Here is a 25,060-nt window from a genome sequence, read left to right on the forward strand (position 1 = left end):
TACATTCGTTTTATTCATAAGTAATACATATAAATAATACATCGATACACATGAGTAATACATATAGTTTTGAATTGAATTTGTTGCAAATCTTTTCGAACTAGATAATCCCATAGACATTAGTAAAAAAATTGACATCAATTAGAAGGATTCAACATTTCACTGGCTACAATTCAGAATAGATATTATTTTACTTCTGAAATTCCTTCGCATGAATAATTAATTTTTAAATATGACATCTAAACATCAACATACATCAATGTAGAATTTAAGACGGCACTCCGTTGGGCATTACTTTCACAGATCGCAGCGATCGCATACATGTGTCACAGATGTCACGTTTTTGATCTTTATGAGCTGAATCAATGTGCAACTCGAGATTAGCTTTTTGTGTAAATATCTTTCCACACAAGTGACATGGATGTTTAATACGATTATGCACTAAATCGATGAATAATTTCAGACTACTCCTTCGTGTAAGCTTTTTTCCACACACTTTACAACTGCGAATTGCACCACTATGCTGGTTATCAATGTGTTTTTTAAGACTGCACTTGAAGACGAATGCTTTTCCACATATATCACATGTAGGTGTGTTGCCATTGTGCACCGAGTCGTTGTGGGTTTTGAGATTATCTTTTCTTGTAAATACCTTTCCGCATATATCGCATGCTGAAGTGATTTTTTTGTGCACTGTATCAATGTGGATTTTGAGAGTACTTTTTTGTGTAAATGTATTTCCACAAATATCACATGTATGCTTGATTTTATGATGCACCGAATCGATGTGGATTTTAAGATGACTTTTTAGAGAGAATTTCTTTCCGCAAATATCACATGCATGCCTGATTTTATGATGCAAAGAATCGATGTGGGTTTTGAGATTACTCCTGTCTGAGAATGTTTTTTGACATATACAACATGTATGCATGATTTTATGATGCACTGAATTGATGTGTCTAACGAGACCTCTTTTTTGTTTGAAGACTTTTCCGCAAATATTGCATGTGTTAGTGATATTGATATGCACAGATTTAATGTGACTTTTGAGATTATTCTTACATGAAAATGTTTTTCCTCGTTTGTCATAATTTTGGGCGTTATCGCTATCCTTTGATTCTTCTGTTTTTTTTTTATTTTGTTCGTTAAGTTCACACTCGTGATTGAAACTCATTTTTTTAGCAGCGTCATCAAAAAATTCCTGTTTAACTTCAGCCCTAGTTTCTATTTTATTAACCACCAATAAATCCTTATTGAGTTTCACGTCTTCGCATTCAAAAATTATTTCCATATCTTCATTGCGTTCACCGTCACGAGTAAAACTCGATTCTACGGCAAAGTCGTCACTGATTTCTTGTTTCACTTCACTAACGGGTTCTATTTTAATTTCAGCTTGAGTTTCATAATTATCGCTATCTGTAATATTCTGCATATGATATTGAAAATCGTCATCAATTTTTTCATCACTTGCACGATTTCCGTCAAATTCTTGATGCATTTGGGTCTGTAATACAATTGAATTTAGATGAGCATGAGTGATTTGATTATGCATTGAGTCGATGTGGATTTTTAAATGACTTTTTACAGTAAATGATTTGCCGCATGTATCACATGTCAACATAATTTTATTATGCACTGCGTTGATATGAAGTTTGAGATTTCTTTTTGTTGAGAATTTTTCCCCACATATGTCGCATGCGTAAGAGATATTGTGGTGTACCATATTGACGTGTCTTTTAAGACTCCTCTTTTGATTAAATAATTTGCCGCATTTATCACATGCATGTCTGCGGACATTAATATGCTTTTCATCGATGTGTCTTCGGAGAGCACTGTCCATTGAAAATGTATTGCCACATGTATCGCACGTATAAGTGACTTTATTATGGATACTTTCAATGTGAATTTTGAGATAACTCTTCGATGTGAATTTCTTTTTGCATATGTCACAAGAATGGGCAACATCATTATGAATAGCATCAATGTGGTATTCGAGACTTTTCTTAATTAAAAATGTCTTGTCACATATATCACACGAATGGATAATACCCTGACGATCTGATGTTACGATATGCTTTTCATTGATGTGTCTTCGGAGAGAATTTTTCAATGAAAATGTCTTGCCACATGTATCGCACGTATAAGTGACATTATAATGGATACTTTCAATGTGGACCTTGAGATAAGTCGTCGATGTGAATTTCTTTCTGCATATGTCACAAGAATAGGTAACATCATTATGAATAGCATCGATGTGGTATTTGAGACTTTCCTTAAATGAAAATGTCTTGCCGCATACATCACATGAATGGGTGATACCTTCATGCGCTGATTTAACATGCCTTTTCAGATAAGTCTTGCATTTAAATTTAATTTTGCAAATGTCGCATGCGTGTTCAATACCATTGTGCGCCATATCAATGTGGATGTTGAGATAAGCCTTCGTGGCGAATTTCTGTCCGCATATATTGCATGGAACAGTGATTTTTTTATGCACAATATCGATGTGTTTTTTGAGATAGCTCTTTTCTGAGAATGTCTTTTGGCATACATCACATGTTACATGCGTGATTCTATGATGCACGGAATCAATGTGGGTTTTACGATTGCTCTTGCTTGAGAATGTCTTTTTGCATATATCACACGCATACGTGATTTTATAATGCACTGAATCGATGTGAATTCTGACACTAGCTTTAGTTGTGAATGACTTTCGACATATATCGCATGTATAATTGATTTTATTATGCACCGCATCGATGTGCTTATTGAGACCATCTCTTCGTTTAAATATTTTTTCGCAAATATTGCATGCATTAGTGATATTACTATGCATCAAATTGACGCGATGGTTGAGATTTTTCTTACGTACAAACGTTTTCCCTCGTTTGCGACAATATTGGGTGTTATTGCTATTCATCGATTTTTTAGTACCGTTCTTTTTTTTATTTTGTTCGACAACTTCACGGTCAAGATTCAAATTCATTTTTTCGGCAGCGTCATCAAAAAATTCCTGTTTAACTTCATCCCTAGTTTCTATTTTATTAACCACCAATAAATCCCTATTGAGTTTCACGTCTTCGCATTCAAAAATGATTTCCAAATCCTCATTGCGTTCACCGTCGTGATTAAAACTCGATTCTACCGCAAAGTCGTCACTGATTTCTTGTTTCACTTCACTCACGGTTTCTATTTTAATTGCAGCTCGAATTTCATAACTATCGCTATCTTTTATATTCTGCATATGATATTGAAAATCGTCATCAATTTTTTCAGCACTTGCACGATTTCCGTCAAATTGTTGATGCATTTGGGTCTGTAAAATAATTGAATTTAGATTAAAATGTTTTCATTTGCATGTAATTATATCTCTACTTACTGAATTTTCTGTCGAAAATGGTAAGCATTGGATTTGATTAAGATCGGGTTTCTCGTCAATCATTTTACAATCATTTTCGATACGCGACACTTCAGTAGGCTCCTCTTTTACTCTGCAATGATAACTTCAATAAAATCCATTTTTTCACAATAATATTATTAACATTTTATTCCCTTAAAATGATATTTACCTGACGGCACAGCCGAAAAATTCACTGGACTCCATCTCAGTCGCTTGAAAACGTCGAACTCACTACGCGACGTTCAAGCTCCAACTGCGGGGAAATCTGGCGATGAGCCTGTTGCTCTGTTTAGTCGGAATGTTAATAAAAGGTCCTTTGTACTTCAAGCATCCTTCACATATCGATGCGTTGCATCTAAAAATACATCGAGCCAGTTGCACCCGTAAAAAGCCCTCGGCTCAACTGAGACTCTCTGGCTCGTTTTTATCAAATTCATGATAGTTTGTATCACGATCTCATCAAGTTCGACCAAAGAATCGAAAAAAAGCGCTTACACGGTGCTCGATGTCAGTTGAAAACGTTGAACGCATTTTTCTCGAAAGCATGTTTACCGAAACGAACGATTAATCGATATCGCTTTAATTTCATTTATTTCAAAGATAATTTTATTTACTGGACCTTAGACTAAAATTATACTCTTGCAGTCATTATTTTTATTTTTGTAGCACTGTTTGGAAAAAAAAAATTTTATTTCATAACTTTTCTTCGTAAACATAATCTAAGATTCATTATATATGCCTTCTATTTTATAAATAAATTTAATTTTTCAATGTCAAACAATAATTGAATGCGTTCTCGTTTCACGATGACTTTTTTTTGAATGCATAGTATAAAGAAATTTCACGGTTTTTTCAAAAGAAGAAAAAATTCAACATTTAAAGTATACGAAAAAGATTAGCGGAAAGCGTTTTATCTCGGTGAAAAATGAAATTTTCAAAGTTTTAAAAAATGCAGTGGAAAAAGAAAGAAAAATCCTTTCCAAAAATTGATTAAAAATTTTTTTAATTTAAGGGTGCCTTTAAGCCCTTAATTTAACCCTTTAACGCCTGAAATGATCATTTTTGGACAAAATTTATAGCGATGAATTACACCGACTAAAAATTGTTTTAAAAACTTTTCAGACATCATTTCTCACGTAAAATTTAACGTACTTTTCGAATCCGGGGTTAGAATTTAAATAAAATTATTAAATAAAAAGTTATAAACAATTTTGTAAAAAAAAAAACATGAAATTTCGAGGAAAAAATCTCGTTTAACTCAAATTTCAACGCGGAAAAAAGGTTCGCTCGTGCGTCTCACGCATACAAATTTGGTCAATGGCTTGTATACTTTATTTTAAAACAGTTATAATTACGAAATTAAAATGGTGATTATCAAAAAATACGCCTGATTTTTTTCAGAATTTTTTGGAACAATTTTTGGATTTTTGAAAAAATGGTGTTATCCAGAAATCCAAAAATCGTTCCAAAAAGTTCTGAAAAAAATCAGGCGTGTTTTTTGATGAATTCTAAACCCTTTTTGTTCTATAACTTTTTCTCGTAAAGTTGATGGTTATCGAATTAAAAATTGTCGAAATCATTTTATGGCATATAAGTCTTTGGGAGTCAAATTCATGATCACCATTTTGAATTTCGTAATTATAACTGTTTTACAATAAACCGAACCTTTTTTCCGAGTTGAGTTAATCGAGATTTTTTTCTCAAAATTTCATGTTTTTTTTTTACAAAATTGTTTATAACTTTTTATTGAATAATTTTTTTTTAATTCTAACCCCGGATTCGAAAAGTACGTTAAATTTTACGTGAGAAATGATGTCTGAAAAGTTTTTTAAACAATTTTTAGTCGGTATAATTTATCGCTATAAATTTTGTCCAAAAATGGTCATTTCAGGCGTTAAAGGGTTAATACGCAAAATAACAGCAAAGTCGAAAAAACGGCGTTTTTTCTTTGATTTTTAACATTATTATATCGTACTGGGAGTGCTAATGATTTTTTATGACCCTTATGAATATTCTTCGATCATATTTTTATGATAAGGATACAATTTTATACGCCCTACCTGAGTGGTACTTTTAAATTACTTTAGAAAGTCAGAGCAATCGCTAATCTTGGGAAATCAGCGAAATTATAAATAAAAACCTTTTTGCGATTGTCGGCAGGGTCTAGGCACTTGCGCCGACCTCTTATACGTTTGGTTAATGTTTTTAGGTCATGAACGAGTGATCTAAGAGGTAGGAGCGAGAATATAAGAAATTTAGGAAATACTGATCCCCTCAAAATATTCGTATGAATTATCACGCGGCGGGTAATTGACTTTTTTGCAAGCGTGAAAAGTCTCGTCGGAGAATCGAAACATTTTTTTTGTTTTGCTCGCTTTCTGATTGTCGTGAAAATTCATTAGTTACTTTTAAACAATGACGATGTTTGTGTTCGTTTCGTACGTTTGCACGCTAATTATTAGCAGTGTATACCGATTTAAAATTTCGTTTGCATCGACCTGCACTAGATCCGATGTAATTTTATCCAATTTTTCGAGTGAAACAAGCATACAAAGTTTCATATTCTACTAAACAAAATTAGATCGGGACTTGTGTACTTTCTATGTTTACATCGCGAAGGTGCGCGGTACAAAATTGACTCGTTCGATCAGCCAGCGTAAGATTTTCAAATTATCAAGTCTCTCTACGATTTCTCTCTGCGATGGTCGTGACGGGTAAAGGCAAAATTTATAATTTGATCGAACTCTTGTGTATTTCATTTTTCTGACGCTTCGTAATACGTTATAGAATTGAATCGAACGGCTATCGGGTGAATATTAAGACGAATAGACAAATTGATCCACAACTTTCATCAAAATTAAGAAGACAAGTTTTTACATAACTCTACAAAATAGTATTTTCACCAGTTAAAGCGGGGATCAATTGAAAAGGTAAGTCGACTCAGTTTATTACATCAACGACTATATTGTTTTCATTGTAAAAGCGTAAAACTTCTCATAATTCTCATAGTCATAAAAGTAATAATTAAAATGCAATACTTTGAGTAAATGTTTACCAAAATTAATTTCAGGCAGCAATTATGAATGATAAAAAGTCTAAAAATGATGTGGATTCAACCAATGAGGACCAGATAGTACCAAAGAGGAAATTATATCCAGATAATATCTATTTTCCCGAGGATCTACCAGCTGATTGGCTACGGGTACGGTCCTTAACCAACGAGGACCAGATAGTACCAGAGAGGAAATTATATCCAGATAATATCTATTTTCTCCAAGATTTACCAGCTGATTGGCTACGGGTAGTAGATGCTACCGATGAAAAAACAATTGTCACAGGATGTACAGATGCACAAAAGATGTTAGATCCAACCAATGTAGATTCTACACTGGCTGAATCAACAGTGCAAAGAAAAAAATTTTATCCAGACAATATCTATTTTCCACAGGATCTATCACTTGAATCACTGGCAATAGATGCTACCAATAAAAAAACAATTGTTACAGAATCTGCAGATGCACAAAAGATGTTAAATCCAACCAATGTAGATTCCACAGCGACTGAATCAACAGTACCAAAGAGGAAATTATATCCAGATAATATCTATTTTCCACAAGATCTACCAGATGATTGGCCATCGGTAGTAGATGCTACCGATGAAAAAACAATTGTCACAGGATGTACAGATGCACAAAAGATGTTAGATCCAACCAATGTAGATTCTACACTGACTGAATCAACAGTGCAAAAAAAAAAATGTTATCCAGACAATATCTATTTTCCACAAGATCTACCAGCTGAATCGCCACTGGCAATAGATGCTACCGATGAAAAAACAATTGTTACAGAATCTGCAGATGAACAAAAGATGTTAAATTCAACCAATGTAGATTCCACAGCGACTGAATCAACAGTACCAAAGAGGAAATTATATCCAGATAATATCTATTTTCCACAGGATTTACCAGCTGATTGGCCATCGGTAGTAGATGCTACCAATGAAAAAATAATTGTCACCGAATCTGCAGATGCACAAAAGATGTTAGATCCAATTAATGTGGATTTCACGCTGGTTGAATCAAAAGTACAAAGAAAGAAATGTTATCCAGATAATATCTATTTTCCACAGGATCTACGGGCTGAATAGCCACCTGTAGTAGACGCTACCAATGAAAAAACAATTGTCACAGAATCTGCAGACGCACAAAAGATCTTAAAGTTCAATAAATATGTATTCCATTGAGACTGAATAAATGTACCATAAAAGAAATTATATGTAGATAACATCATGGTAGGTGAATTGGTAAAATGAAATTAGTAGTAATTAGAGTAGTGTGAAGTTTAATATGTAAAGAAATGCACACCAAAAATCAAGAATTAATAAACTTTATAGAATCAAAATAAAAAAAAAATGAAAAGCAGATTTTTGTTACCATTTGCAATGAAAATGTCATCTTGAGATTTTATAATTAATTAGACAGATGTAATGAATTATTTTGACGTTATGAAGCTACATATGCATCATAGGAAAGGGTTAATTTTTCAAATTAATTATTAAAGTACGCAATTCATTGTTAACGTACACATATCTTACATGTACGAACACTTGAGCAATTTCGAAATTACTTGTGTTAAAAAGTAGAACAAAAATACGAATAATATACGAAGTATAACAATTGATTAATTAATTAATTTAAAAAATCTCTTGTAATCTTCCTAGTAGTTAAGAAACACATTTATACTGTCATCAATATTTATTTTTAATGTAATAATGCCTAATTGCAAATCAGAATTTCTCAGCTTCAGCTAAGGAGCCTCGAGACATATCTTTGGCCACAGATGTTCAGTTATTATAAATTTTTTAATATGGCATTCAGTTCTTCATCACAATATTTTAATCAAATTATGTTTTATGAAATATGAAGAAAAATTTTCAGTTGCTCTCATGCAGTTGAAAAATTATTAAATTACTCTATGATGCATATCTGAAATATTGACATTAAACAAATGTTGAATCATAATACTTGACATGAAAATATTATAGCCATATGGATGTTAATAATTAGTTTATTAGTTTATGGTGAAAAACAGGTGGTAAAACGTTTGAAATTATTGAAAGGTTGATTTAATTCAGAAAAATTTGTAAAATTTACGGAATAAAATGGAAAGGCTGCATAAGCGACTCGAAAAGTGACTACAGAATTATAAAATAAACATCAATTACCATGGCTTGATATTATTAATTTAGTGACAAAAGTAAACGTATATTTTTTGTGCGGTATCGAAAGCCGCAAAAATTATGTAGACTAGGATAATGTTTCGATTGATTAAATAAACAGTGTAATTTTTTTCAATAATAATTTTTGTTTGTTTGTTTGTTTGTTTTTTTTTCTTAATAAAAGTTTCATTGTTTTATTGAAAGTATATAAAAAATCAGTAATATCTTGATGATCGTTCTTTTGTACAATTGAATATACATTTTTCATATTTATGTGTTTACAATGCATGTTTTATATACAGTGTGGTTTTAAGATTAATCTCCTCTTCGTCGGCGCAAACATTATTCTAGCTGTCTATAAGTATCCAAAAATCTTCGAGTCATCGTTTTAATCAGTGCCAAAGCGCAAGTTTTACGATGCTTTCGAGGCAGCTGATCCAATTTATCTAAGCGTGCAAATTCCCAAAAGTCCATGTACGTGAGCAGTTCTTTGGCCTCGTCGTATGGTAATTGTACGAGACGGTAGAGTGACAGATCCGGCTTCACCATTATCTGTTGCGCTTTTACTCTGAAATCCTCGAATTCGTACCAGTTGTCGTCAATGTCAGCGATATTTTGCAAATCCTTCTTGATCTTTTCAACGTCGCTCTGCTTCATTTTGTACCCATTTTTTACTAGAATTTCGACGATAGCGAGACTGCTGGACACCGCTAAGAAATGAGATTCATCGTCCTCGTCCCAGTTACGCGTGTAGGGATAATCGATTTTTGACGGATCGGCATTACGCTTCTCCAGTAAATATTCGACCGCGTCCGGCTTGAAACACGAGATCGCCACTTGCAGCGGTGTGCGGCCCTCATTATCGAGGGCGTCAACGTGCACGTGTAGCTCATTTTTGTCTATCGCTTCGAAAAACGAGCTCAACAGATCATCCTCGTCGATCGTCTTGCAAATAATGTGTAGAGGAGTCGATCCCTCTGCGTTGGCCTCATTTGGATTGGCACCATTATCCAGCAGCTGCTCCATCACTTCTTTTTTTTTGTAGTCGCACTCTCCTGGCGAATGATTGTAGTCAAGAGCGTAGTGCAGCGGCCGGTTGACTATTACTTTTTCTTGATCCTGCTTTTTCCCGAGCAGGTTGGCATCGTGCTTTTTTTCGAGGAATCCCTTGACGACGTCGTCACATCCATACTGACAGGCCGCATGGAAATGCGAGTATCCGTCTATTTCCATGGTGTAATTGACATCGAATCTGTTGTAAATTTTAAAAAGTAAACTCACGCAGTCGTCGTGCTTCTTGTTGACCGCCTGGAGCAGTGCTGTATGGCGTTGCAATGTTAATGACGGGTCGTCCTTATTACGTTGAATTTGGTCTGTGTAGCCGCTGTTAATAACGAAATTTAGAAATCGTTGCCTTTGACCGCTATTCTCTTGTTTATCCCAATAATCCATTGCATCCTTGAGGAGGACCTCAATTTGCGTCGGCGTAAGAATTTCTGTGATATTAGGACACAGGCTCTCATCTCGGCTCAAATTATTACAAAGTCGATCGAGAAATTTGTATCTATTTATTGCCTTTTTCCAATTAACACCACTAATTAGATCGTCATTATTATTACGCGAATGTTTTTTGACTTTGGGCATCGTGAATCAGTTTTCACACTCACGCACAAACACTTGAAAAACTCAAAACTTTATTGATTTTTTTATTTCGTACATCACTTGCTTCAGTCGTGGCGATCTCTCTTTAACGTTCACGCCACAGCGGTGCAACGTACACTGGCCTATATAGGCAAGCCATGCGCGGCAACTCTAGCGTGTATTGTAGCTAGATTTTAGAAATCTGAGATGGATCATGCGGCTGACCTAAAATTAGAAAGTGAGAGTTAGATAAACACCGTGTGCTTGAAGCTATACGGGAAAAAAGTATGTCTCGTTTGAAGCTAGAAAACAAAAAGTCATTTCCTTGCGTCAACTACACTTTTGGTATGCAGCGACCTAAAAATACCGTTATGTACATAATATTTCATTTTGACTGTGTGGCTATCTTTTTGACTGTCCCGCGTCGTGGGCTTCTATAGCAGCAAGATGCTGCGGAGCAGCTGCATCGTGCCGGCTCGACTTCCTTTCCGCAGAATATGCCACCTTGGAGCGGCGTACTTTGAGGCAGCGTATACGGTACGGCGCACTCTGAGGTAGGATTGCGCCGAATGAAAATTAAACTGACATGACGCTGATCTGCTCTGTCCACTAGATTAGATTAGATTAAATTAGATTAGATTAGATTTGAATCTCTAGTGGGCCATGGTGTCTCTCGTGTAGCGCATGAGATTGTAAATTTAACAAAATAAGAAGTACAAGGACTTCAATTATTAAAAACAACAATTTTGCCGCAAGTAGAAAAAAGTAACGAGTAAGACATAATAAGCTTGAATAAAAGTACTTGAGTGAAATATAGTATGTTCTACTATTTAAAAGATACTCGAATTCAAAAGATTATGTCTTGTAGGTTATAAGTAGTAGAAAAGAATTGAGTTGTTAAAGAAAAAATAATGCCGTAATTAAGACCTTGGCATCTTGCTGCTAGGAGCCAAACTTACACTTATTGAAATTGTCTTCTGTTGCCCCGTCCGATCGAAAAGAACCAACTAAAACACTAATTATAATAAAATATCACAGTTACTTCTTATAGGAAAGTATACAGTATACCCAATAAAACTAGTCAATATTCGTCACTATAGACCCGCAAAGAAGGCCCGAAATTGCGGGGGCCGACTAGACGTGGCGGCATCTGCGGCCCGAAGTCGGCTGAAAATAATTTCTTTATATATAGTCCAGTTAAACTTACATGAAATTGCATTTTTTTTGGGGAGAGATGAAACCTAGTCTACTTTATGTTTTTGGGTGCGCTGAATTCATTGCCGATGTTATTTTTTACCTAAAACATCAGCGTCAGGGTGAAAATCGAGGATGAAAGAGTTTTTCGCTGATGTCTCGCGAACGAAGCAAGATACAGAAAAACTAATTGCACCAATCGATTCCTCGTGAAATTTTACATCGAAATACACTTTAAACTTTTCAAGTGTCGGTGCAAAATTGTTCACAATATTGAAAAATTAGTTTACAGCGGTCGGCAGTGGTGTAAGTAGTAGTAGTGGGGGCCGGCGGAGCCGCGCTAGAATATCTATATATGTCGCTTCCCCTTCGCTGCCGGCCCCCACTACCGCGTTACCGCGTACCAGTTAATACACGAGAGGCGAGCTGAAAAGTGGCAACAGAATTATAAAATAAACATTAATTACAACAGTTCATTTATTATGTTTGAAAAAATTACTTAAAAATTACTTTTTATTACAAATGTTTACATTTATTATTTATGATTAACGCTTCAATCGTACAAGTTTTTAAACTTAAACATGGTATTTGATAGGTTTTTACAGACTTTTCAATTCGCATAATTTTATTTTTTAATTCGGAACGTCGCGTCATCGTGGATCGACGCTCGCAAAATACAGATTACGTTATATACAGCTTTTTCTGTGTTCTACCCTCTGTGGCCGCCGCCCCTGCTCGAACCGTGACTGCTGTGACTGCTGTGACTGGAAATGGAACTGCGACTGGCACTCAAACCGCGACTGGCGCTCAGACTGCCGCTGGAGCTGGAATCGTGACCGGCACTCAAAGCGTAGTGGTTCCAAGCCGTGGACGATATCAATCTTTGTCCGCCATAAGTACCGTTAGTACTGTTCCCGTAAGGACCGGCATCATCATTATTATTATTGATATGATTTAGACCGAGTACAAGCATTGTCACTGAGACGACAATGCCGAGGCATAGCAAAGAACCTGGACACTTATTTTCAGTCATCTATGCGTATAGTTGGTCGAACACGCGGTAACTATGTACTGAACTTTAAAAGATACTGAATTGTTTTATATGGCGTGCGTTTGTCTTGTTTAAGACGCCTATGACGTCAATGGCCAACACAGCGGGGTATAGCCTGGGTTATAAGTCCCCTCGTGTGTAGTACCGTTGCTATTATAGCCGCGTGCGTCTCGCGCACATGGCGGGCCCCGAATACGCTGCGATTACGATTTTACACTTGTAGCATTCCGAAAAAAATGATCAAAATGCCCAATCCGTGGGTAGTAGGGGTCTACTCGTGTGCGCGCGGCTGGCTTAGATACGCGCATGACGCATGACGTCCAAGTTAGCCTAATTCGTGGATTGATTACTTTCTAAAATCGTGCACCGAATTATGAGCGTACGAGAGTTAATGAGCGGCGATCAGCGACTCGCATGGTAAGTATATAGCGCGTCGCGTGAATCGTTTTTCTTTCTTTTCGATGTTCGAAGACTCGCGGGATACTTCGCGGTATCTCGTGTAGTGTATCGTAGTATACAGTGTACGTATACGGTCGGCTCGCGTTGTCATATCGCGGCTATGTACAGCGAGTAATTTTTGCGACGAAATAATTGTTGAAATATCGCGAATTATTGTGTGTTGCGAGCAAAATGTCGTTCGAGTACGACGACGATCAATTGGCAGAACGGCAAAGAGCGAGATGAATTTTTCTGGCTGCTTTATGACTCGGCGAGCGATTGGGAGGGCAAACTTCCGAATCTTGGTGACGTTTTGAGCGAGGAAGAAATCGATCGCTACGAATATTACTTCAAAAAATACTTGAAAGTTCCATCCAAAAAGTGAAAGACTTTTGTGGTTATTAAAAAGTGGCAGTTTTATTTTTGTAATTTGTTGTTTAGGACTTTTATAAATTGTATTTTTAAGAGTATGTGTCAAATAAATAATTAATAAAATAAAAAAATGCACGAAAGAAATATCGTTCAAATAAATAGAATTAAAAAAGAAAATGGTTTGGATTTTTCTATCTATAAGCACCTTTCCACGCATCAAAAGTATAGATTGTAAAAAATGTATGCTATCTATGATACTAATGAAAAAGTTCAATATTATCAACAAAAAAAATCGAGTAAAATATTCCGACTCGTCGAGTTCGATTCAAGTCCAGTAAAAAACTCGAAACGATCGTGTACTCCCTCACCCCTTGAAATCAACAAGCCCCATTAAATTCGTATCTTTCTCTTTCTTTTTTTTTTTTCTGTTCTCGTCGTCGTCGTCGTCGTGGTCGTCAACAGCATCACGAAGCTGCACGAGTACGGCCTGATAGACGCGCTGAAGCGTCGCTGGCTCGAGGCCGCCCGCACCGACTCGTCGCGTCGTGCCAAAATCAAGAAGTACTACTCGCCGGTGGGCCTGGAGCAGCTCGGTCTCGTCTACGGCCTGTACCTCGCCGGCCTCGGCGCCTCCCTGATCCTCGTTTTGTTGGAACTGTTGACGCACCGCGTCATCGTCGATCGACGATCATCCGCGGCGTAATCGCATCCCGGACACTGCAGCGGCGGCGGAGGCAGCTGTGTTTCGGAGTCATTGGCTCGAGCTGTTATCTCGTATCGCGCGAGAAATTAAAATCGAGTATAATCATCGCGCGCACACAGTGTGTGCACGCAGTTCGTACATGAAATAATACGGAAAAAAAAATGTATTCGTCTGTGCGTTGTTTTCTCTTTATGCAATTATTATCGCTCGCGGTGCCTTTGCCTCGGCTGTGTCTGCGGTCGCCGCGTAAGTGCAAACGTCGGCCAAGGGGCTTAAACGTCGCGCACCGCGTCGATAGCCAATATACATATATATTTCGAAACGAGTTTGCCTTGTATTTAACTTCGTTGTGCATTTTTTTTCTTCTTTTGTCGTCGCGTCGTACTTACTACGTTTCGTCTCGCCCGAAACCGAGCAAAAAAGTCATGGCTCCGGACGTTACCGATCAAACTGCAGTGAATAACAATAATCTCGTCGTCGAAACCGATCGATCGGACGACGCTGCCTCGAGTGCGGCGGTAGCCACGGCAGAACCGACGGAATTCGACGCCCACGACGACGACGACGTAGATTACGGCAAAGACGAGGCCACCGCCGAGTCGTTCGAATGGCGCGACGTCAAGTGGCTGAACTCGATCTTCATGGCCTCGGTGCACCTGCTGGCTCTGTACGGCCTGCTGACCACCGACTACGCGAGACAGTGGCGGACATTTTTATGGGGTGAGTACCAGCTGAGAAAGTAGGAGGGGGAGGTGATAAAACAACGATGAAACTTATGCGTTTCCGCCGCCGCGCGCGCAGCCATGTCGCTGGGCTTCTACGCCTCGCTGGGCGTCTCCGCCGGCACCCATCGACTCTTCACCCATCGATCCTACAAGGCCGGCCCGGGCCTGCGACTCTTTCTCGTCTTGGCCCACGTGCTGTCGGGCCAGCACAAGATCTACAACTGGGTGCGGGACCATCGGGTGCATCACAAGTTCTCGGAGACGTTCGCCGATCCGCACGACAGTCGTCGGGGCTTCTTCTTCGCCCATCTCGGCTGGATGATGCTGAAGAAGCATCCGCAGGTGCTGGCCAAGGGTCGAAAGATCGACATGAGCGACATCGTGGCCGATCCCGTCGTTCGACTGTGCGACAGGTATATACGTAAACGAAACTGCTATTAAGCTGGAATAAAAAAATTGATCACGTATATATAGATATTTCATGCCGTTGTTCCTGTCGGCGACTTTGCTGGCCACCGCGGTGCCGGTCTACTGCTGGAACGAGGACTGGTACAGCTCCTTCGTGCTCCAAGTCGTCAGAATACTCTGGAGCCTGCACTCGGTCACGAGCCTCAACAGTTTCGCCCATCTGATCGGCAACAAGCCTTACGACAAGTACGTATTGACGCGCGCGTATAAAATATTATACAGAAAGAAAAGTCGCGTATCTCTTTCATATCGATCTCATTTTCCCCCTCCTCCTCAGAAACATAGCTCCGTGCGAGAACCGATTCATGTTCTACATCGGCTTCGGCGAGGGCTGGCACAATTACCATCACGTGTTCCCGTCGGACTATCGGGTGGCGGACTTCGGCCTCGGTCCGCGCTTCGACGCCACCAGTCGCTTCATCGAGTGGTGCGCCGCCCGTGGCTGGGCCAGCGATCTCCGGGTGGCCTCGGACGAGACCGTGCGCAGAACGATGAGGAATCGCGGCGACGGCAGCCTCGGCGACGAGGGCAAAGTCGCCATCGACTGACCTGCTGCTGCATCTCGGCGGCGGCGGTGGCAGCGGCGACAGTGGGGAGAAGAAGACGTAACAACAATAATATAATCGTATATATAGGATTAATGAGCGCGCGTGAATGAGTATATATAATTTTCGTTTTGTATCGTAACGATTCGACGTCGTTATAATGATTCGATAATTAACAATGATCGATATAATAATTGTTATAATATAATAATTGATATAATAATATATTAACGATTCATAATAATAATTTGATAATGGTCAATATAAGATTGATATCTGTCGATTTTTCTTTTATTAATGCGTCACGCGCTGCAAATTACTTCCGCTTATATTTTTCGTTACATGTCTCAATGTCGATTAACGTTATAATACACCACGACCGTAATAACATAAGCTTTCTTTCGAGCGAGCGATGCGCACGGTCGAATTATCAACGATACGAGTTACGAGGAGAACGGGTTTTCTTGTCAATTTGCTCGTTTTCTTATCGGTAAGTTTTGGCCGTTCTTTCGAAACCATACGAAACGATGAATTTTCCACGCAGCGATCGTCGACGACGAGTCGTTTACGCGTCGTTTCTCGACCTTGCGCGCGCGCGGTAATAATCATAACGGCCGCAACGACATTTAATACAAATTGCCCGATCGAATATTATGCATCCCGACGTCGTGTCGAAGAGGAGGCCACCGATAGAGCAGCGACGTCGCACTATGATGTCGTATACCACTTCTTTTCGCCGAGAACCAGCTCAGAGAAAATAGTGCAATTTTCCAATCCGTTCGGTTCGTTGGCTTTGTTTTTTTTTTTTTGGGGTGAGGAAACGGACGCATCCTTTCAACCGCGCGTCCGCACACGTCTACGTCGGGTACGTCGATCAGCATTGTTATCGTTATCGTCGTCTTGTTTTCTTTTGTTTTTGTTGTGTATATGTATATTCACGAGCTTAAGCGAATTACGCCTATACTCGGAGAGCGAAATTACAACAAAGCCGCGAGTTTTCTCGCATTTGAATAATTACCGATGCCTCCGCTGCTGCTGCGGCTGCTGCTGCTGCTGTGTACGTGTGTCTGTGAATGAGCATCGCGCGGTTAACGCGTATTATATATGTTTACTAAGCTGCGGGATGCTGCGAGATTACGCGATAAGATATTTTCATTAAATCAATCGATTGCAGTTACGCGTTCTTATGCGAGTGTGTGTGTGCGCGTGTGGCGAGGTATTGTTCGGAAAGCGTCATTACTATTTTTTCTCTCTCTCTCTCTGCCTCGTTCGATCGCACGCCGTGAAAATCCTCTTGCACCGCACACACAATTGCTTATAAGGTGCTCTTGACCATGTAGTCTTGGCTATTATTACGTTGTTGCTCGCAGTCGTTCTATCCTCGGCGCTTTTCATCGCGTTTCGTCTGCCTTTTTTTTGTTGTTTTTTTTTTCTCACGCTCGAAATCATGATCGAATTCGGAAAATGTAACCGCGAGCGATCGTGATATCGTTATCATTGTGAGCAAGTGTGTCGATCGTAATTAAGAGGCAATATAAAAAGCATATACAGGAATCGCTGGCGACCAAGTGAATATACACAATTATGGCTCCGGACGTGGGGGACGGCCTGCTGCAGTGCCCGTTGTCCGGCATCGGGCTTGAAGCGACGACGACGATGGAAGAGGAGCAGCGGTCCAAAATTACGGCGACGCCGCGAGACGACGACGACGACGACGATAAGGTCGATCGCGAGCGGGACAAAGTCATCGCCGAGTACAACGCCAGATTCGAGAACGAGTGGATGGTGCTGCGCGACGACGTCAAGTGGGACATGGTCACGGTGATCGTGCTCTATCACGCTCTGGCCCTCTACGGCCTCGTCACGGCCCAAGTGCTGCAGCACAAGAGGACGATTCTATGGGGTGAATAGATGAATAATAATTAATTAAATAAACGTCGACGAGAATCGATGGCGAATAATTTCGAGTTGATCGACTGCGCATTTTTTCCATACAGCGATCTTCGTCGCGCTGTGCAACGCGTTCGGCGTCACCGCTGGCGTGCATCGTCTCTGGACGCATCGTTCCTACAAAGCCAACACCGCGCTGAGATCCATCCTGATGATTTGTTTCTTCAGCGCTGGACAGGTAAAGTAAATGAAAAAGCGGTATACCGGTGCATACTACACGGAGAATTGCCTATAAATGACTACTATTTATAATAAAAGTGTGACGACTTTGATTTGTGATAAAATTTACTATAAAATTATTTACTCATGGAAGTCACACTTTTACTATAAAGTAGCAATTTAGCCATTTTTTCTTGTAAACGAAACGACCCCGCTCGTCGTCCGCAGAATTCCATCTATCAATGGGTGCGCGACCATCGGGTGCACCACAAGTTCTCGGAGACGGACGCGGATCCGCACAACAGTCGTCGGGGCTTCTTCTTCTCGCACGTCGGCTGGCTCATGCTGAAAAAGCACCCGGAGGTGCTGGCCAAGGGCCAGAAGATCGACATGAGCGACATCCTCGCGGATCCGGTGGTGCGTTTCGGCGAGAAATACTTCCTGCCGCTGAAGACTCTGGCCTGCTTCTTGGTGCCGATCCTGGTGCCGGTCTACTGCTGGAACGAGGACTGGTACCACGCGACCATGGCCCAGGTGGTGCGCCACGTGCTGTCGCTCAACGCCACCTGGAGCGTCAACAGCTGGGCCCACATGTTCGGCAACAAGCCCTACGACAAGTACGCGAGAATTTACGCGATATCGAAATGCGGGGAATGAAATGAAAAAAAATCGGTATTTAATCGATCGGCAGGGAAATCGCTCCGGTGGAGAGCCGCTGGGTGTCGTACTGGTCGATGGGCGAGGGCTGGCACAACTACCATCACACCTTTCCCTGGGACTACAGAGCGGCGGAGATCGGCGGGGGCCGCTTCAATCTGACCACGCTGCTGATCGACGGCTTCGCCAAGTTAGGCTGGGCCTACGATCGCAAGGAGCCCGCGAGATCGGTCATCGAGAGGGTCATAGAGAGGCGGGGCGACGGCACCCACGAGTCCAAGCAGCATCAGCACAAAGATTGATGTTGTATAATAATTATAATTTTAATGCAAAAAACATAAAAAAAAGAAAAAAACAAGAAAGAAAGAAAATTGAGAAAATTCAAGTATAATCGTATCGTTGTTGCTTAATTTTTTGGCGTTAGACGTTACGCAATTAAAAGTACAGGTAATATCGGAGTCAATAATTGATTTCACCTAATTGTACATTCAAATGAACGCCATCGCGGCTCGACGAAAGTTACACAGTTATTATAATTTTAATTTTTGGTCATAACCAGATGGGATTGTGGCCTCGTATATAAAAATTGTTTCATTGTATTTCGCGCGACGTAACGTGAAAATCTATAAATACGCGCGTATCGCAATGCCATTATTATCTAAGGAGGAAAAGACGCTTAAACGTAGTTGGGCAATTTGGCGCCTTACATCTTTTCTTCGAGTTTGACGCTTTATTTTAGTTTTTTTTTTTCTTTTTCTTTCTTATTATATTTTAAACGACGACGATCACCTGTTGTTGCCAAACGTCGGCCCATAACTTTCCAATTCGCTTCGCAACACTAGCTGATTTCTTCCTTCTTCTTCTTTTTTTTTTTCGTCTCTCGCCGATTATAATTAGAATGTCGCATTTGCGTAACGCCGATTTTATTTGAATTTTAACTGTGTGGGTCCGGTTCGATAATCGCGTTACATTCTATGAAAATTCAAATGGGTGTACCAAAGTTCGAGGACCCGAAAACGTATTATATACTCCGACACTCGAGAATTGGCAAAAAAAAAAAAAAATTTACAAAATTTTTCCCAAAAAAACAATAAATAAACGTTTTATTCGCTAGTCATCGTCGTCGCGGCAAGGATATCTCTCTGTCCCATGCTAATTCAGGCTTACATCATACAAATATATTTAAAAAAAAAAAGCAAAAAAAAATCCAGCGCCTGGCCACGTGTGATGGTTATTTTTTATTTTTTTATTCTACGATCACCATGCGCGCATTATTATAACACGATGCGCCGAACAGCAGCAGCGATGACCTTGCGTTAACAAGAAAACCTACGTGACGACTAGGAAGTCAATTTATGTCTATAAAGGCTCCTCTTTCTTTTTTTTCGCACACACGCACGCGGCTATCGAGAGACTCTCTATTCCAAAAAGGAGTCCACGCGGTACAGTGTACATATACACCCGTTAAAAATAAAGCGCGCAGCCGTGCAAAACTCTCTGTGCGTGTATGAGTAAACGATCACGTGAATGGCTCGTTACCTTTCGGGCATTAAATTTTTCGCGAGCTGCGGCCACAAATTGACTCATCTTTTTTTGCTGGACCACTGCGAGAGAGAGAGATCATCGTTTATTGATCCACAGTACAGATCTGATTGAGACTTTTAACATTGAACAAAACAGAGCGAACGAACGGATCGTTTATGTATAATAGCTATACACAGGCGTGTGCAACGTTGTGAAATAAGAGTTAATTTTTTTACGATCGCGTCCGCGTAGTCCGTCTCTTTCTACACTCGGCAGAGCCGTTTAACAATAATGGGAGCTCATTGTCGGTTGGTCCGGAGATTACTCGCAAGCAATTTTACACGACGTACCGCGCACTTTTGTACTATTTAGCAAAAACGTCAAAAGTCAGATCTAATTGGCAAGAACAACAAAGGATACCCATACAATATAGTCGGGGCCTGGACTCGATGCGGTAAATAGCGTATAATCGTATTGTACTTATCGCGCGCGCGGACACCCGTACCAAATTTTTCGTTGTTGACAACTTTGCAGGCGCACGTATACAAGTACATATTATATATATGAGATACGCGACGATGACAACACCACGATGATCGGGATACGCGGCATCTTTCGTTATATACGTGATAATATATTATGATCGTTCTCGTGGTCGAGTCGTCGTCGTCGTCGTCGCCGATCGAGTCCCGCGTGTGTGCACGCATGGCCGGCAGCACGTAGCCCCGGTGCGGATTCGCTCGATGTCACACGCGCGTTATACCCGGCGGCCAAGAGGCGCGCGCAGGAGAGGAGAAGAAAAAAATTATGAATATTTTTTTTTTTATTATTTCTATACGCGAGAAAAAAAAATTTAGAGGATCGAGAAGGAGGGGTCGTGTGTTACGTGCGCGCCGCTAACGGAGCTGCCGATTATAAAGCTCTTCCATCTCTCTCTTTCGCAGGACGCGTGAGGTCGCGCGCGCGCAGGCTCGGTACACACTATACGCACACACACGAGCGAGGCTTATTGCCAAAAAATCGTGCGAGAGAGTGAGAGAGAGAGAGAGGAAAAAAAAAGTAGGAAAAATTTAGCGCATATTTTTCAATAAGGTGTCGCAGCGAGCCCGATCCTCGGTACATTTCGATTCTTGTGGTTCGACGCGCTGGACGACGACCACACTGCTCATCCGCGCTCTCGTATACACACGCACAAGAAATAGCGGAGAATCAGGAGTAGTAGTAGTAGTAGTTATAGTAGTATATAAATTTAAAGCGAGGATTTCGACTGAGGCAGTATACATATATATTTAATTACACAAGCAGTCGTTGCCGGGGATTTGAAATCGGTGCGAGCCCGAGAGCGGCGCCTGATTCCTTAATATATCTGTATAATACACAAGATAGAAAGTGCGCGCGTGATCTAAGCTGTGGCCTGCGTGCTCATCATCGCTCGTCGTCGCTGTCGTCCGTGTGTCTGCAATCGACCTGTACACGCGCGCAAAAAAAAAAAGGAGTGAAAAAGTGTACTCGCGCATTGTGTGATAACGCAGTGGAAAGTAAAAAAAGTTCGATTGTTTTTTATACAGTGATAGCAGTAGCATCGTTGTTCGGGTTTATAAGGAACGGCGATAAATCCAGTGGAAAGAAATATCGTTGCAAGGTAAACATAATTTTTAATCGATTCGATATCTCCCGATGTAGGGCTAAATATAGACTCCTCGTACATTGAGTTAAAATTATAATCTCTCTCTCTTTCTCTCTGTGTCTGTCTGTGCTTGTAACGCGCGGATCCACGTGCGCCGTATGTACGCGGTGCAACAATTTTTTTTCGCCTCGACATACGCGACTTTTGCGATATTATAATTCTTGCGCCAACTTTTCGTCCGTGTGTAAGTGTGCGAGCGCGCGCGAGCGAGAAAATAAAATTGAGCAATTTTGATGATACATGAAAATATTTGTTATTATATTTGAGTAAGCAGCAAGACGACACGCGACACTCGATCGGAGAGCTTCGCCACAGGCACAACTCGCTCGTGTGCACGCACACACTTAAATATTTGCGTACCTACACACATACACACACACACAGACACCAGTACATACGAAACGAATTTTTACGTCGTCCAAGGTGTGCAAAGTCGCGGATTTTTTTTGCGCTGATCGCCGCTCACTCGTCAGCGGTCGTCGCCTCCGGTTCTTTTTTTTTTCTTTCCTCGTCATTTCGTCGTAGCACGTTGACCGCTAATATACCCCGCAAAAAATTCACACGTCGTTGCAGATCTTTACCGTATATATAATAAAAATATGGCACCGAACAACGTGATCGTTGCCGAGGAGGAAAAGTCCTGCAACAGGCGCAAAGAGATCGCCCACGACCTGAAGAAAAATCACCATCGTTCGAGTCCTTCGACGACGACAACCACGACGACGACAATTCCGAGTACAGACGTGAACGAGAATGTGGACAAGAGCGTCGAAGCGAAGAAGAAATACGTCGACGGCCGCCAGCAGGACTGGTGGACGTTTCTGCGCCGGGACGACATCAAGTGGCGCAACGTGATCCTCATCAGCGTCTTCCACATGATCGCCGTCTACGGCTTCCTCACGGCGCCCTATCTCACCCACTGGAAAACCTTCATCTGGGGTACGTGTACACGATCGGTTATATTGCGCAAACCGATTTTTCTTCCTTATCCGAGGACGCGTTTTTTCTTATTTTTCACTCCGTTGCAGCGTTTCTCATCGGCATGGCGGCGGCTTTCGGCATAACCGGTGGCATTCACCGCTTCTGGAGTCACAAGGCTTACAAAGCCAACACGTTTCTCAGAATCATCCTCATGTTCTGCTTCGTCGCGGCTGGCCAGGTATAATACATAAATAAAATAATTGGCAAACAAATATATGTACATGAAAAAAATATATATATCGAGCTAACGACGAGCAAACATCGTCGTCCTTGCGCTACATCTTCTTCTTTTTTTTTCTTTTCGTCGTAACAAGAACTCGATCCACGAATGGGTGAGGGACCATCGGGTGCATCACAAGTTCTCGGAGACGGACGCCGATCCGCACAACAGCAAGCGCGGCTTCTTCTTCTCGCACGTCGGCTGGCTCATGATGAAGAAGCATCCCGACGTCATCAGCAAGGGAAAACTGATCGACATGAGCGACATCGAGGCCGATCCCGTTGCCGCTTTTTGCGAGAGGTAACGCGCTTTTTCTTTCTTTCTTTTTTTTTGCGAACAACTAACGCACGCGGAAACTAGTCGAATCCAGTTTACTGAATCGTCGCTCTTTCTCTTTCGCGACGTTACGCAACTCTCGTATATAAACCACGACGATCTTTTTTTTTCCTTTTTTTACGCACACTCAGGCACTTTACGCTGCTGAAACTGATGGTCTGCTTCGTCGTGCCGATCTGCCTGCCGGTCTACTGCTGGGACGAGGACTGGTATCACGCCACCATGTTCCAGCTCTGTCGCTACGTCTACGTGCTCAACGCCACCTGGAGCGTCAACAGCTTCGCCCACTTCTTCGGCAACAAGCCCTACGATCGCAACATCGGCCCCGTGGAGAACGGCTTCGTCTCGTACGTGACCTTCGGCGAGGGCTGGCACAACTATCATCACACCTTTCCGCAGGACTACAGGGCGGCTGAGATCGGCGGCGGCCGTTTCAACTCCACCACGACCATCATCGATCTGTTCGCCAAGCTCGGCTGGGCCTACGATCTCAAGGAGCCTAGCGAGCAGCTGATCGCCAAGACCATCGAGAATCGCGGCGACGGCACGCATTGCACCAGCAGCCAGGATCGTAATAATCACGCTCGTTGCGAATGAGCGAAGAGGCATGAATGATGAGAGATAAAAAAGAGAGAGAGAGAGAGAGAATTATGTATAATTGTGGATAGAAAAATGGGAAAAAATTCCCAGGCTCGAAAGTCGCCGCGATTAATTAACGGGGAGCGGAGGTGGAGAGGCAGAGAGCGATTGGGGAAAAGAGGAGAAGGGGAAAAAAGAAGATTTTTCGTTATATATTTAAAGAGGCGACGTTATAATTTATTATTCATGAGTATAAAACCGATGAACTTTTACGCTCTTGGATTTTTTTAAATTCGTTCGCGTTCGTCTTGATCTTCTCTCTTTATCTCTCTCTCTGATATATGTAATATTGTCGTCGCGCGGAGTAAGAGAGAGAGAGAGAAAAAAAACAGCACGCGCATAGTCAGATATATCCCTAATTCTTTTCTCTCTCTCTCTCTTGTTTTTCGTAATTTTGCGTAATCGTTCTTCTTTTTTTTTTTGTTTGTTCTTTATTTAACGAAACTTGTTATATAAATAACTAAGATGTAAATATAGCTGCGTGGAGTTACTTGTATGCAGAAACAATGCAAATTTTCATTCTTCTTATGTTTTTTTTTTTTGTCAATGTTGTACTAGGAATTTATACATCGTGCAAAGTTTGCTCTGCATGTTTTACGTATTGTCTTTTATCTTCTTATGTTTATTTTTTTCTTCGTTCGAGCGATATTCGAATTTTTAAGGAATTCCTTCTACTGTTCTTTTTTATATATACGATCGTGAGGTGGAATTTAGGAAATTGTTTCACGTTTATTATTATTACCATTATAGAAATTCTTATGAAAAAAATATACACGAGCGCTCGTACGGTGTATCGTGTATCTTAGGCTTATACGTTCATGTTATTTTATTTATTGTATTATCTTCTTTATTTATTTTTTTTTTTAATTTTTACAACGAAAAAATTAAAATTGTATCATTCACGATGTGCAACTTTGTAAAAGTTCGATCGAATCGTTAAGATGAAATCTTAATCTTATAAATCTTATTTATTGGCTATACTATTTTACTATTGTATATCTATTACACAAACGTGGAATCCTTGTAATCGGTTTTTTCTTTTCTTTTGTCGAGGATGGGGCGCGCGAGTCCAAGAGTGAGATTTTTATGTAGAAAACAAAAGAAAACACACAAAATATAATTTGTACAAAAAATAAAAATAAAAAATTCTTT

General features: G+C 40.5%; 4 protein-coding genes across 9 annotated transcripts; all 4 read left to right on the forward strand.

Moving 5' to 3' along the window:
* Nucleotides 1–5,996: 5,996 nt before the first annotated feature.
* LOC106655831 lies at nucleotides 5,997–7,774 on the forward strand. Of its 2 annotated transcripts, XM_023461122.1 has the most exons (3): nucleotides 5,997–6,114; nucleotides 6,188–6,330; nucleotides 6,471–7,774. In XM_023461122.1, exon 3 carries the CDS (start codon nucleotides 6,480–6,482, stop codon nucleotides 7,545–7,547), a length of 1,068 nt encoding a protein of 355 aa, XP_023316890.1. In that variant the 5' UTR covers nucleotides 5,997–6,114; nucleotides 6,188–6,330; nucleotides 6,471–6,479; the 3' UTR covers nucleotides 7,548–7,774. The 2 variants fall into 2 exon arrangements, with proteins under 2 accessions (XP_023316890.1, XP_023316880.1); XM_023461112.1 differs by having other exon boundaries at nucleotides 6,003–6,330.
* Nucleotides 7,775–14,208: 6,434 nt separating this feature from the next.
* Nucleotides 14,209–15,884, forward strand: LOC106655850 (acyl-CoA Delta(11) desaturase-like). Its single transcript, XM_014376431.2, has 4 exons — nucleotides 14,209–14,737; nucleotides 14,819–15,155; nucleotides 15,217–15,396; nucleotides 15,488–15,884. Exons 1-4 carry the CDS (start codon nucleotides 14,209–14,211, stop codon nucleotides 15,756–15,758), a joined length of 1,317 nt encoding a protein of 438 aa, XP_014231917.2. The 3' UTR covers nucleotides 15,759–15,884.
* Nucleotides 15,885–16,185: 301 nt separating this feature from the next.
* On the forward strand, nucleotides 16,186–18,942 carry LOC106655813 (stearoyl-CoA desaturase 5-like). 4 transcript variants are annotated; one of them, XM_014376375.2, is made up of 5 exons: nucleotides 16,186–16,245; nucleotides 17,298–17,658; nucleotides 17,753–17,883; nucleotides 18,093–18,481; nucleotides 18,556–18,942. In XM_014376375.2, exons 2-5 carry the CDS (start codon nucleotides 17,340–17,342, stop codon nucleotides 18,821–18,823), a joined length of 1,107 nt encoding a protein of 368 aa, XP_014231861.1. In that variant the 5' UTR covers nucleotides 16,186–16,245; nucleotides 17,298–17,339; the 3' UTR covers nucleotides 18,824–18,942. The 4 variants fall into 4 exon arrangements, with proteins under 4 accessions (XP_014231861.1, XP_014231859.1, XP_014231860.1 ...); XM_014376373.2 differs by lacking the exon at nucleotides 16,186–16,245 and adding an exon at nucleotides 16,396–16,620; XM_014376374.2 differs by lacking the exon at nucleotides 16,186–16,245 and adding an exon at nucleotides 16,396–16,620 and having other exon boundaries at nucleotides 17,307–17,658.
* A 2,208-nt stretch (nucleotides 18,943–21,150) lies between these two features.
* On the forward strand, nucleotides 21,151–25,047 carry LOC106655876 (acyl-CoA Delta(11) desaturase-like). Of its 2 annotated transcripts, XM_014376461.2 has the most exons (5): nucleotides 21,151–21,687; nucleotides 22,306–22,671; nucleotides 22,761–22,891; nucleotides 23,028–23,233; nucleotides 23,401–25,047. In XM_014376461.2, the coding sequence occupies exons 2-5, from the start codon at nucleotides 22,332–22,334 to the stop codon at nucleotides 23,864–23,866; spliced, it is 1,143 nt and encodes a 380-aa protein (XP_014231947.1). In that variant the 5' UTR covers nucleotides 21,151–21,687; nucleotides 22,306–22,331; the 3' UTR covers nucleotides 23,867–25,047. The 2 variants fall into 2 exon arrangements, with proteins under 2 accessions (XP_014231947.1, XP_023316857.1); XM_023461089.1 differs by lacking the exon at nucleotides 21,151–21,687 and having other exon boundaries at nucleotides 22,057–22,671.
* The last annotated feature ends 13 nt before the right edge of the window (nucleotides 25,048–25,060 follow it).

This window comes from Trichogramma pretiosum, unplaced genomic scaffold (assembly GCF_000599845.2).
Source record: "Trichogramma pretiosum strain Unisexual culture from Peru unplaced genomic scaffold, Tpre_2.0 scaffold49, whole genome shotgun sequence".
Classification (NCBI taxonomy): domain Eukaryota; kingdom Metazoa; phylum Arthropoda; class Insecta; order Hymenoptera; family Trichogrammatidae; genus Trichogramma; species Trichogramma pretiosum.